Raw genomic sequence first — 14,004 nt, forward strand, 5'->3', positions numbered from 1 at the left:
ACAATTAAAATATAATAAAAACTTCTTTCTCATCTGTATTCACAATGGGTTTTTTTTTGCATTGGGGCTGTTATCTTTTCCAGGTGTGGGTAAAGCATTGATCTTATCTTATAAAAATTATTTTGAAATTACTTTTGTCAATCTTCTACTTTTGTCAGCATCCTTTTTAATCAACAAACACTTAAAGTATAAACAATCTTATTAACCAGAAAGAATGAAGATTTCTATTTTACATATTTAAAGTTTATGAACAAATATGTTTCATAAATTACCTTCTCTTATCAGACCATAACTTTTTAACAATTTCAGTTAGATACTTCAGGTAAATTGAAAAGATGTTAAATTGTTGACATTGCCATGCTCTAAGCTGCTTTACTTCCACATAATTAGTTTTAGAGGTCAGCGCTCTCTCTGAGCTTTCAGATGATCTAGTCATCAAGTATGAGAGTTCTCCTTGTGTGCATGTCTTTGTTCATACTTTCATAATCCCGTTCCAGTTGTCTCCTGTGGAAACTCGAAACAAAGTGAGGAAGGCCATCCCGAAATTCTCAAATGTGGCGTGACGACTTAGGCCCTCACATGGGTTGCTATCGCTGCACTCTAATCAACAGAGACAAAAATAAATATTTTGACATTATTAAGACAGCATTACTCTACACAAAGATTGAAAGTCTAAAGAGGTAAAATCAACAATGTATAACAGGAGTTTTTTTTTGTTTTTGTTTTTTTTTATCAAGCCTAAAGTCTTTAATGACTGAAGTTATCTCTTTAACATACAAGGCTTCACTATGCTTAGGCCCACATAAACAATGATAATTTTTCTGAACATAAACATAAACAAGCAGATATATTACATTTTTACATTAAGAACCATAAAATGTTTTTGCCTTATGAGAAAATTGAAAGAAACTGATTCACACCAGTTATTCCAACATTTCTGAATTTCTGAAAAACATTCAAATACGTCAGTTTTTTGTTTTTTTTTTAGAATCAGAATAGTATTTGAGAATTTGGATATATTGTAGGTTAAATTTACTTAACATTTTTAATAGACAATTTCGTTAGGAAAACATTGACATTCACTTTTATAAAGCTAACATGAACAGAACAGGAATTTGTGAGCCAACAACAGCCAAAGGTAAAAGGTAAAAAAAAATACCCCAACAACATCCAAATTCAAGATTACCAATAACCTCTGTCACTGGTAAAATAGTAGCCATTCAAAATGTCCCAACTTTCCTTGGCTGGTCCCCTACAATTCCTTTTTAAACATCAATCTTTGTACTAAAATATTATTTCTGTCATGATTTGTGGATGTTAAGAACTGAGGAGAAGAGCCATCTCCCTGTAATTCAGTGAAAGGGTGGAGTCAGAGTAAAAAAAACGCACACCCAGGAGAAGGAGGGGTCACTCCAGTGGCTGGAAGTTGGAGGAGATTTTGCTGGGAGCTGCAGGGAAGTGGGCTGCGATTCAGCTGGCATTTGACTGGGAAGGGCCATGTTGAATGGCTGCTATTGCATGTACTGCTGAACAATCCAGAGAAGTAATAACTAGTACATAAATGCTATGCACAGTGTTACCATAACAACCAGTCATTATTATTCATTAAAGTTATGTGAAAGGAGAAGCATCAAATGTTCAACAAATACCGGCTTACTTTCAGATATTATTCATAAGCCTTCAGTCTCATATTTTGAGTCTAAGTGGAGTCGTAAGTCATGTGAGCATGACTGTAAGACTAAACATATTTTTGGAAAGCAAAAGATGAATTTCTTAAAATTGGAATATACTAGTCTACAAATAAAGCCTCCTGTTTTTAAGTTGACAGTAATGTCTGATGTGTTTTGTAGCTTGACTTAAGGTTTGACTTAAATCAATCTTACAGTACAAACTTGGGTCCCAGATCCTCCTGTGTTCTCGCGTCTGATTAATGACTGATTTTACATTAGCAAGAAAACTTTATTTAAGGCAAACATTTTATAATTTTCCATATTTTATTTTTTTAAATAAGCACAGAATGAGACTTAAAAGGATTACTCCACGAGAAACACAACTGGTAAAGAAAAACATTGGATTGAATGTTACAAACTTGTTCTACTTCAGAGCTCTTAAAGGTTCAAACAGTAATAAAAATAGATTTTATAAAAAGAAAGTATGGCTTAGCCAGTCAAATTTTGATTTTTTTTCCTTCCTTTTGAGGGAATGTATAACAAACCAGCTGGTGCTGTAAATTAATGTTTAATTGAACATTACTGGCTTAATTTAGGAAAATGCATAGGCAATTCCAAACCAGTAAAACCCATGTGGTTAAACTATATAAATAAATTAAGGAGAGAGAGGTGCTGAGTGTTGGACACAACAGAATGAGGGAAAATATGCATCTTTGGTGGACATAGAGCCCTTGAGTTGATTTTGAATGAAAAAAAACAACAAATTATTTTGTACAAAGAATGAAACCAAAATATATCTTTAACTGCTTCAAATGAGGGTCAGATGAATGATGAATCTTCCCTTTTTTGTCAGTTCAAAGGAGAAAACGAAGAGGACTTAACAACAAAATGATTGAGACAGTTTTGAATAAAAGGAAAACGGAATCTGGCTTCACACTGAGGTTATTTTTAATTATAACCATTTCTGTGAAAGAAATAAAAGACACCCAGCAAGGTTTTTTTTTAGATTGGATCTACAATTTCTCTGGCAGAAAATGAGATCCTCATTTCCCTTCCTCTGTATGAGTCACACAGGAGCAGCATGAGGACAGTGTCAGAGATGATGATTCATCTGGGTGTAGATCAAAAGAGATTACTAATAAGATTTAGTTTTGGGGATCAAATGAAACAGCTTTGGTATCTGCTGTACTGAAAAAGACCTTTATAGCAATGTTGAGTCATACATGTCATTGCTGGCATGATAAACACACAGTTAATTCCTGTAAAACTCCACTTCTAACGAAGTATTTTTTAGGATTTCCTTTAAACATCTCTGCAGGAAACTCTGAGCCTCCAGGGCTGCAACTTTTCCTTATGGCGCATAAAAATATACAGAAACCTTCAAATTATATCTGCTTTACTGAAAAATAATCTATAATTTTTTTTCTTTCAGTCAAGGTGTTGAAAAAAATGTTGTAGAAGTAGCAGCTTTTTCTAAATGTACAAATTGTTAAGAGAGCAATTGGCTGTAACGAGAAGTTAGAAATGTAGCTACAGAGAAAGCAGTAATGCCTTATTTTATAACTTTATGCAGCATTTTATTCTTTTATGTGTCTTTTATTATTTTAACCATGTTCAGGACTTTGTTTACAGCTGTAGCAGTTTTAAAAAGCTATAAAAACAAAGTTGATGATGATGATGAATACTACTTAATCAATGTACAAGTGATGCTCTATACAAGGGATCAAAGTTTCAAATGATAAATTATTATCTATAAAATTACTTTCAAAACAAGAATAACCTAATAGAAACCTTATTTTTATTTTACAAACTAATATTACCACTGCAATACAACTACTCTAGCTATAAATAAAAATTAGACACATTTTTGTAAAAGTCTTAAAGCTACAGTGTGTAATTTTCAGCGACATCTAACGTCCAGACTGCAGACCGCAGCAACATGAACATCTCCCCCCCAACAGTACGGCGAGCGTTACGGGACAAAATGTCTTCCACGACGTCCGCATCACCTACCTTCTCAAGTGATGAGGTTTGTTTACATAGATAATTTTACAGATAGTATTTCATTAGTCTGTGTAGGGTATAGATTTCATGTAGACTTAAGATAATAAATATACCGTATATATATATAGCGTAATGGGCGATCTCGCAATCGCTAGTTTGTTGGCTCTGCGCTGCTGTAGCGCAAAGATGTCTGCCTCCATGGCTGTGAGACCCGCTCCTATGTAATTATAAATAACGAATTCTAAGGCAACGCAAATATTAAGGTTAAGAGGCTGAGCTCGTAGATGATGATAAATAACATAGTTATGTATAATATATTACATTTCTCACTGTATATCCCTGTAATTATTACACACTGTAGCTATAAGTGATATTTGCTCCATGTTAGAGGTTGGTAGAGCAGCCAGCTTGTAATCGAAACTTTCTTTCTAAAAATCAGCACTTTATCCAAGTATTTGTTGTTAATGATATAACTTTAATTGAAATGTGAAAAAAATAACAACAATCTAATGAGATCTAGTATGATGGGAGTGGGTGGGATGCGCCTCCATAATGCTACATTCACGCCGCACTCGATTAAAGCAGCAGAAGCAGCTGGTTTCCATGCAAAGTCAATGGTTGACACACATCGAGGCGCATCAAAAGGTCCTGCAGCGCATCTCGAGCAGCAGGAGCAGCAGCGGTGTTGAGTAACGAAGTAAAAATACTTTGTTACTGTACTTAAGTACACTTTTTGGGTATCTATACTTTACACCGTTACTTATTTTTCTTCCTACTTCTGACTTCTAGTCATTACATTTTCACACAAGTATCTTTACTTTCTATTCCTTACATTTTTTAAAACAAACCTTACTCGTTACTCTTGGCTTCGGTTTAATGTTTATAAATATTTATTTCACGTCATTTGCTCCATCCAATGCAGATCATTGCCGCCATCCACATCTAGTGAAAACTAGTGTGATTGGATGAGTCGGATAACGCAAACACTCATTGGTTAGCTAAAGGAAATCATCAGAAGCAAGCAGGTGTTCTTCAAACTGCAAACGTGAATTGTCTATGCCATGCTACGATGTAAAATTCAGAAAAAGATGTCGAAATGTCTGACAGGTTGGACACAGGCGAGAGCAGGGAGACAGACACAGCCCTGCTGATGCAGATCGCTATCATCACTACTCTGAAACAATTTATTAATGACTAAATTAACTTAAAATATTCTGCGACTAACAGTAACAGAAACCCCCCAGCTGCTGCTGGAGATTCCCAGTCATGGTACATGGCAGTCTGAGCGTCTCCGACAGCAAAATACATTTTCAAGGCAGGATTGTAATCTTGATTAACTAACTGCACAGATGATGTTTTGAGGTTTACTTTCTCGCTTAAAAAAATATTAAAACTAGTTTTTACCCACTTATAACAGCAAATATAGCAAAGCTGCTCTCTGCCATTGAACATACAGTAGGAGCAGCAAAGGCATCCAATGCATCTGGACACACTTTACTGGACGCACTTCAGGAGCATTAAGGATGCTCTTGATGGGTGTCTGACCTTAATGTGTACAAGCTTAAAAAAATGAAGCAGCAGACACATTTTTGTTGCCCAAAACGCTTCTGGCGTGAACGTAGCATAACGGTTTTCTTAAAGACTTTGTATTCCTTTAATGTGGGTGCCATTGAAATATTTGTAGAGTTTCTTATTGTTTCCTTCAAAAGTCCTGATGATTAACAACATTCCAAATGTTTAAGTTTTTTTAGAACCCAGTAAAGATCAGATTTGCCAGTTTTTTGCCATAACCTTTATATTCTCTACAGGTACAATGAAGGTTTTTACAAACCAAATGCTTATATTAAGACAATTCAGAAGCATCTACATAAAAATCCAGAGTTTTGCCAGCAACCCAGACCATATAAGAGTCACAAAAAATATAAAATGAAAAAATGGGAGGTTATTTTTTCACTTTAGAAAACACATTATTTTCTTCCAGCGTATGCAGCAGGCGGTATAATGACATTTCCCAGAAAGCATACTCTGTCATCAGCAAGTTGTTTCTATTTTTCATCCCGGATGAATGATGTGGCTAATCCTCTCACAGAAAATGAGCTGGATGTAGCAGGCTTATCAGTGTGCATATAAACATGATCATGCATATGGGATGTGTTCTTCCTACAGAAAAAGAAGGTCTATAATGTAACAGAGTGGTAGAGAGGCAGAGTAAGTATTCAACAAAAACGATTCAGCTGGAAAAATATACTTTGAGCTGTGACTGCAGTAAAACTGAGGGGATCTTAAACCACTTTTCGCTGAAGCATGGAGACCAGTGAGTGTGTGTTGTTTTTCTGACTGAGACGTGTGTGTGACTGACCCAGTTTGCCAAAGAGCTCCACTCCCAGAGCAGCGTAGATGAAGAAGAGCAACATGAAGAGGAGACCAAGATTTCCCACCTGGAAGCAGTACACATGTTTAGACTCCCCTCTACGCACACAGCACGACAGTGTAAATATTACTTGTTTGAAACTCAAGGGGATTCAAGGATTAGGATTTATTTCAATGTTTTCTTGAATCTAGTGCATCCACGACATATTTGACTTTATTTATGGTGAGACCACACTGAAAAGAATGCTTTCCTAGCACATAGATTCTTTGCTGTCTGACATGTTTTACAAATAGAGAAGCGGACACCTGCTCAAAATGCTGCTCAAACAAACTTTGAATAAAACTACTTGCAGTTACACTGTGTTCTATGATAAGAGAAAGACATCCTTCTTTTCTTAACAACATGCAGGGGAAAAAAACAACTACCTTATAAGAACAAGGAGGAGAGCTGTAAAAAATTATACTTTTTTTGTCCTTCTGTAAGTTATGTGACTAACTAAGGTCTAATTGTGTCTAAGACCTCGCTATAGTACTTATTTACCTGTGGCAGCGCCTGCATGACGGTATCCAGCAGAGCTCTCATTCCTTTTGCCATCTTCAGAAGTTTTAGCACTGCAGGAAACACATAAGAAGATCTAAAGTAGTTTTTACAAGTTTCAGCCAGCATGCTTAAAAATACTGGCATAAAAATTTCCTTCTCATTATAATACACCAGAGGGATGGTAGGATGTGATTTTAAATCTTAAGGAGTCTAAGATGTCTTTTCAAACAATGCTACTAAATAATTAAATACAAAGTATATAGCCTTGATTTTATTTTGTGCATGTTTGAATGTACCTCGTGCAATCCTCAATACTCTCATGATTCGGATGATGGTAGGATTTATTGGCAAAGCAGCTTTCATCTTCAGTTCTTCCAGAGTGATACCCATTATAGACAAGGCAACTATCCCAACATCTAGTTGATTCCACCTAAAAATACATTTAAAGGCATTATTAAGACAAAAACAAACCCAAAAAAACAATAAAGTAACAAATATATATATATATATATATATATATATATGATACAAAAAATAAAATGTTCATTACTTGACAGCATAGGAGCTTGCAAAAAATTTACAACCCTTCAACCTTCTTTTTCTGTCATATTAAAACTTCAGACTTCACTATATTTGAATATTATATATGTTTCAACACATTGTGGAATAAATGGGAATTATATGGAAAATAATACATAGTTTATAAAATTTAGAATCAACAAAGAAAAATGTGAAAACACACAACAAACTGAGAGCATCCTTCCTGCTGTGAAACGTGGAATTATGTGTGGATGCAACACGTACAGGAAAGCTAATCATGGCTGATGTTAAAATAGATGGAAACTAACTTAGGAGTAAACCTAAAGGCCCTTAAAAAAACTGTAAAATAATGTAATAATCTTGATTAAAATATATTTATTCTCATAATATTCAAATATTTGAATAGAAGTTCAGACTTAAATTATATTAAAACTGTGTAATATTAAAAAATGAATAAGCAGTGTTTGTCTTTATGTCCAAAGTTGGTAGAGAGACATCCCAAATCACTTGGCTCTGATAGATGGTTCTACAAAGTATTGACCATCAGGAACTAAGTGCTGTTATAAATCACACTTTTTAGTTTTTTCAATAGTTAAACATTGATACAAAGTTTAATGAAATACTTTACATTGCTTTGTTGGTTTTTATGTTGTTTTTTTTAACTTTTTTTGTTACTCATTTATCAGCTAAAAATAGAAAGAATCCCTAACTTTATTTTATGGAAATAAACAAGCTAAAAATACTCTGCCAGCAATTACCATTATATATATTTGATATATTTAATCCAACTAGTTTTTGGGACCTTTCTTTGTTAGCTCAAGTAGGCAAATCATATACTTTTTTAACTGTTATTGTTCTTAGAGATAGAATACATCAGATTAATCAGGATTAACCAATATGCACATGTGTTGGTAGATTCATAAGTGCTTTTAGCACATAAGCCTTGAGATAATGTGAAGTGCATGTATTGCCTCTCCCTTCATTTGCAAACCATTGCTAGGGTTTTGTTTGATCTGTTCATAAAAAACATTTTTATATAAATGTAGATTTGTGTATCATTGATGATTATTTTGTCATTTTAGTAATGTAAATGGAGGAAGAAAGAAATTCTTACTCTTAAAGAGTTAGGTAATGTGCAGAGTTCCTTTATTTCAGAGCAACTCTATAGTAAAAAAAAATCCTTAAAACTTCAGTAAAGCATGCTAAATAACTTGCTGGGAATACTACTGGTGTTAAATAATAATGATATGAGCGACTAAGATAGTTTTTTATTAAAAGGATAGTGTTTCTTTCAAAAATAGATATTCTTCCTAAGTCTAAATAAATAATAAAAACCTTTAAAACATTTTAAAAGTGTAAAAAAAGTAATCCAGAATGAGTTATTTATAAATACATACTCTAGGTGTTGGTGCACCTTATGGAAGACAGAAAGGTTTTCTAAATGTTTCTGTGTTTTATCATTATGTCAGGGAAAAAATACTTTATCCAAGTCGGTTCCAAGCTACTCCAAAGAACTTAAGTAGCTCACATCATCTCACCAGTCAACAATGCTGAGTTACAACCGAGTGCTTTTCCAAAACATTGCTCTTAATTTTATATTGGCAAGGTATACTGTTATTGTTCACATAGAAATACTAGAAGTACAGGCCTGCTGGGTTTATTTTCTACCCTAGGATTGCGTGATTCCTGTTTAATTTTATCACTGTGTTTTATTTTTTGTTGAAAGGCTTTAAAAGCATTATTTTTCAGCATTATACCTAGTCTAAACCTTTTAATCTGCATACATATACAAGCATCTAGTTTGCTTCATTGTTCTTTTTTTACACATATAAAACAAAATAATCTAACTGTATACATAAATATTAAGCAGTCTAGTCTCTACTTGTCCAAACACAGACATAACAATGGTGTAGATCACTATCAGTGTTTTAAGATAAGTACCATATTTTCCAGACAAAAAGTGGCTACTTTTTTCGCACGCTTTGAACCATCCAGCTTATAATATATTTCTATGGATTTTTCCTAACCACCAGAGGGGGAAGTCAAAGTTGGAAATGAAAGAATAGGGGGGATCATTTTCATTTAGCACAAGAACATGCTAGCACCAGGCATTAGAGAGAACAATAATTCTCAAATTCACACATTTTGACATTTATGTTCCACGATAATAATACAGTGAGGTGCGCTCTATAGTCCGGAAAATATTGTAGTTATTTTTATTAAATTCATTGAGTTCGCTAATTATTGAACTCATTAATCAATATAAACATTTTAAAGTTGAACTCTTACTTGTACTTCAGGTTCCAATAACAGGAAAGTCATCTCCAGATTTAGTTTTTTAACAATTTAGACCACAAAACTACTTAGCTACTTTGCCTATTAACTAACCCAGGTACTACTATTATCAAGCTTACTTAAGTAGTTACTTTTTTAGTAGTTCTGTGCTGTATTGTTTTTTAAAATTTCTATAGCAGTACCTTACTCTGGTTCCTAATAAAGGCTTTCTAAAAAAAAATATGGTGCCCCGTTGGCTTCTAATATTTTAACTCTGTGCTTTATACTTTGTCTTTGCTTTATTTGTTAGTAAGCTTGAACACTCTATGCAATTACAATGAAAAAGACCATGTGACTGATGGTACTAAACTGTGCATGTGCACAGTGTAAACAAGGAACCTATAGGGCCCAGAAAGTCACCAACTCTCAACAGAGCTGGGAAAAGAGAGGCAAAGTTCAACACTATCAGGATGAATACTTGGTGTACATTGTTTAATTTGAAGATGATTTATTATGTGTCATTTCCACAGGTATAGTATATGACTAGCCCCTATAAAAGTAATAAAGAGTTACATAACACCATGGTGCAAAACTCATCCATTTTTTTCAACAAACCAGTTGTTTAAAACTGACTTTGGCAGCATCTGCAGAGAAAACCCTATGCACCTCTAATCCTTGATGCGTTCCTTAGGGTGACAATGACCCAGGTTGGAAATCTCTGACATGAAAGCATAAACAAAGTAATAAACTCTACTTCCTTCAATATTTAAAGAGCTAAAAGAAGAACAGGGGATGGAAGACAGACCTAATATTAGTTCTGCCAGACCGTTAATGGTAAACAGTGAGCTAGGCATTTAAATTAAGGGGTAGACCACCCACTTATGTCTTCGGAAGAGAAAGCCATAAATTTAGCCCTCAGACAAGTTGAACACCCTCACCAAACATGTTGAGACTGCACTTTACTAAAGCTGAGGCCAAGAAAGTGGAATAAAATTCAAGTTCCAATCAAGATATTACGTTTTAAAATGTATAACGCATGATGGATGGAGGAATAATTAGTGATGTTCTGATCTCATATTGAAAATGAATCTGTTTTCAGCCAAGAGAAAAATATTGGGATGAATTAGTCTAAATCTAAACTCTGCTATATGAGCAGGCTAATACAAAAATCTAGTTCATAGTTTATGTAATGATTTTGTATTCTATATTGGTAAAGGTCAGTTGTTCTCATAACTATTGTTGTTAACTAATATTCTCTGTTTGATTAATTGTCACTTATCAAGCCATATTAAACTTTCCACACTACAAGATGAGTTATACAAGAATGCATGTTTTCTGCTGATCTTGTTTGAGGTCAGTATCAGTATTGGTCAATACTTAAAGCTGCAATATTGACATTAATTCGGATATTAAAAAGTTCCATCATGATATCACTAGAATAAATGTAAGGATCAGAACACAGAAAAATGGAAAATGTGTATACACACACACATATATATATATATATATATATATATATATATATATATATATATATATATATATATATATNTACAAGATGAGTTATACAAGAATGCATGTTTTCTGCTGATCTTGTTTGAGGTCAGTATCAGTATTGGTCAATACTTAAAGCTGCAATATTGACATCAATTCGGATATTAAATAGTTCCATCATGGTATCACTGGAATAAATGTAAGGAACAGAAAAATGTGTATACATATATATATATATATATATATATATATATATATATATATATATATATATATATTTACACTGATACAGTTTGTCTTACCTGTCTTTGAAGAACCTGTGGAAGCCGAAGGCCACAAGTTTCAGCAAAGCCTCAATGACGAAGATGATGGTGAAAACATAGTTGCAGTACTTCAAAACCTCCTCCAAATACTGCAGAAATACCAACAGACAATTATGGTCGTTCCACTTATTAAATACGTTTCATTTTTTGACTATCGCATAAGCACTCATTTGACATCTTAAAAAAAAAAATTAGTTTGTTTACAAAAACAAGTTTCAAGACAATTTAAACGTTGTAACTAGGTTTAAAGATGCAGTTAACCCCAAAGACAGGCATCACTTAAAAGGATATTAAACTATTTAAGGGTACATTATATACACTATGTGTTCTCAATTAGAATTTAAATTTTGAAAATTGAGAACATGTTTTTACCATTACAATAGTTAAGCTTTTCTTAACATGTATATTTTAATAAGTGTTTTACATGTTTCCTCTAGTATTCTTAAATATGATAAAATAGCACTACTCTTACTTAAGTACATTTTCTGGCTACTACATCCATTGTCAGTGACTTCACTTAATGAAAGCAAGCTTGTTCTAAACAAATATGCACCATTAATGGTACGTTTAAACCAGAGGCGGTGAATGCAATGATTTCCACGAGCCTCGCAGGTAGTTCACAGCTCTGCATATCAGTTGCACTGTGTTTACACCCTGGATCGCATCACCAAATAGGAGAAGCTTCAGCTGCATGAAGCTGACATCCCAATGACGTGAAAAAAAAATCAGAAAATAGAATGAATGGTCGTCGCTTCTTTAGTGCAGGTTTGTGCATTTTAAATTGTCATTTGTAAAAAAAAAAAAAAAACAATAACAAAAGATCAGATGTGCTGCTGTTGTTTTTGACAGGAAATTATATGGTAACCCCATATAATTTCCTGTTAAGATCTCGCTATCTGGCCCTGCGATGGACTGGCGACCTGTCCTGCCCATTGACAACTGGAGATAGGCACCAGTGCCCCTCACGACCCCACTTGGGATTAAGCGTGTTAGAAGATGGAAGGATGGATGGATCTTGCTATCTGTCGGCATTTCACAAAAAAAAGCACAGGTAAAACTAAGCATCATGGACTAATGCTAAATTGTTCAGTATAAGAAACTTTTGAATAGCCTTAGGGGACCATACATTTTTGGAAAAAACCCAACAGTTCAGAAAAAAAAGTCCACTTTGGTCTATCCAGAGCTTCGTCTAGATGATTCGGCAGGACCATGGGCAGCGACAGACTGGCTCTGTGCTGGAGGTAAGTGAGAATGATTAAATGTTCCTCTAGGATATTAAAACGTCTTTTTTTTAAAGCCAACTAAACACCTCTTAAGAGCATTACTTTTTTCTACCTTTGTTACCATTATTTATCTCTGTATTCGGTTTTAAGTGAAAAAAGCTTCACCTAGAAACAGTCCCTGATCGGTTGCCGTGTCACAATTTCATAGAAAAGTTCAGCTCTGTTCAACTTCAGTGATCACTGCTCCTCTCTCTCCATGCGGTGCTGCTGTTCGACAACATCGCAGTTCTATCTAGTAGCACAAGGTGAGAGTGGAGCAGTGAACGCTTTCATCACATGGAGTTTACCGCTGGCCACTTTACCGTGTGATTTGTATAGTAATTGTATGTGAATCCACTGCAGTCACAGCAGCCACTGCCTCTGGTCTGATCGCACCACTTTCTTTTTGTACTTAAGGCTTACTGAATAAATGTTTTTTTTCATTCAATCTGCTGAGTCTGCCATGTTATTTGAAGGAAATACAGTAAACAGTATTCTGCAACTTAACCTATTCTTACATATAGTACTGTAACTGGAGATTTTGTAAGTTTTATAATTTAAAAAATATCAAATCTTTTGTTATCATGAGTAGCAAATAGATCAGTTACTCAGTACTTGAATACCCTTTTTACCAAATACTTTTTTACTTTTACTTGAGCATTTTTTTTTAAATGATACTTGCTAATTTTACTTACCGGTATGTAAAAATAGTATGATGAAGTAGTGCTACTCTGATTAAGTACCATTTTTCGGTACTCTACCCAACTCTTTAAAACATATCAATAAGTTTTAAAGAAACCTAGTTTTGCCTGGATATTGAAATATTAACTATGCTTAACTGAAATGCCCACTATGTTAAAGAACACAGTACCGTAGGTTGTAGTTCCACTGCTTTTAGGTTTAGCAGAGGACTGAACTGAACAGATATTCATTTAAAAATTTTTTAAGAGGCATCATTTTTGAAATACAAAGGTTAGATGGTGTAGATGTATTAAAAGCTAATTTGTGTGCAGGTGCAAACATTACCTGTGGCTGATTGTAATGCTCAATGCTCATTGTGAAGACATTAATGCAAATGATAAAGGTGATGAAGAGGTCCAGGTAGTGGCTTGTGCAAAGAGTGTGGATGGTCAGCCGCAAAGGTGAGTAGTCGGCATAGTAAGGTCTCTGTTTAGCCTCTGAAATACACAAACAAACAGGACAGAAGCAGTGAGAGAGGCAAATGAGAGAAAACAGTTCTCTTTAATGACACATGTTCAGACGTGTGCACAGGGAGGCAATAACTTTATTCAGGATGTAAAAATATGATTTTTAAATCGATTTTCAATAAAAATGTATTTTGTGCCTTAAATTGAATCCAAAATCCTAATGCTTCTTGGAGTTTCACAAAACCTAAAAACCTGTGCACATGACTGTTTTCTAATATGAAAGGACATGAAAGTAACAGGTTGACTCGTCTTTTATTCACAAAGTAATATGTTGTTTTTTCAAGTGGCACATTACAGCTTTAAATGATAGCTGATATG

At 34.2% G+C, this 14,004-nt stretch overlaps 1 protein-coding gene across 2 annotated transcripts in view; it reads right to left on the reverse strand.

Annotated features, from left to right (window-relative positions):
• The window catches only part of LOC107088099 (voltage-dependent T-type calcium channel subunit alpha-1H-like), a 152,440-nt gene that overhangs the window by 11,396 nt on the left and 127,040 nt on the right, over positions 1–14,004 (reverse strand). For both annotated transcript variants that reach the window (XM_015380041.1, XM_015380042.1), the window contains exons 28-33: positions 13,505–13,656; positions 11,196–11,305; positions 6,882–7,015; positions 6,586–6,656; positions 6,034–6,112; positions 479–600 (exon numbers count right to left, since the gene is read on the reverse strand). In XM_015380041.1, coding sequence (XP_015235527.1) covers positions 479–600; positions 6,034–6,112; positions 6,586–6,656; positions 6,882–7,015; positions 11,196–11,305; positions 13,505–13,656 — 668 coding nt within the window. The remainder of the gene's footprint in view (positions 1–478; positions 601–6,033; positions 6,113–6,585; positions 6,657–6,881; positions 7,016–11,195; positions 11,306–13,504; positions 13,657–14,004) is intronic.

Source organism: Cyprinodon variegatus, unplaced genomic scaffold (assembly GCF_000732505.1).
Source record: "Cyprinodon variegatus isolate N-32 unplaced genomic scaffold, C_variegatus-1.0 Scaffold206, whole genome shotgun sequence".
NCBI classification, from domain to species: Eukaryota; Metazoa; Chordata; class Actinopteri; order Cyprinodontiformes; family Cyprinodontidae; genus Cyprinodon; species Cyprinodon variegatus.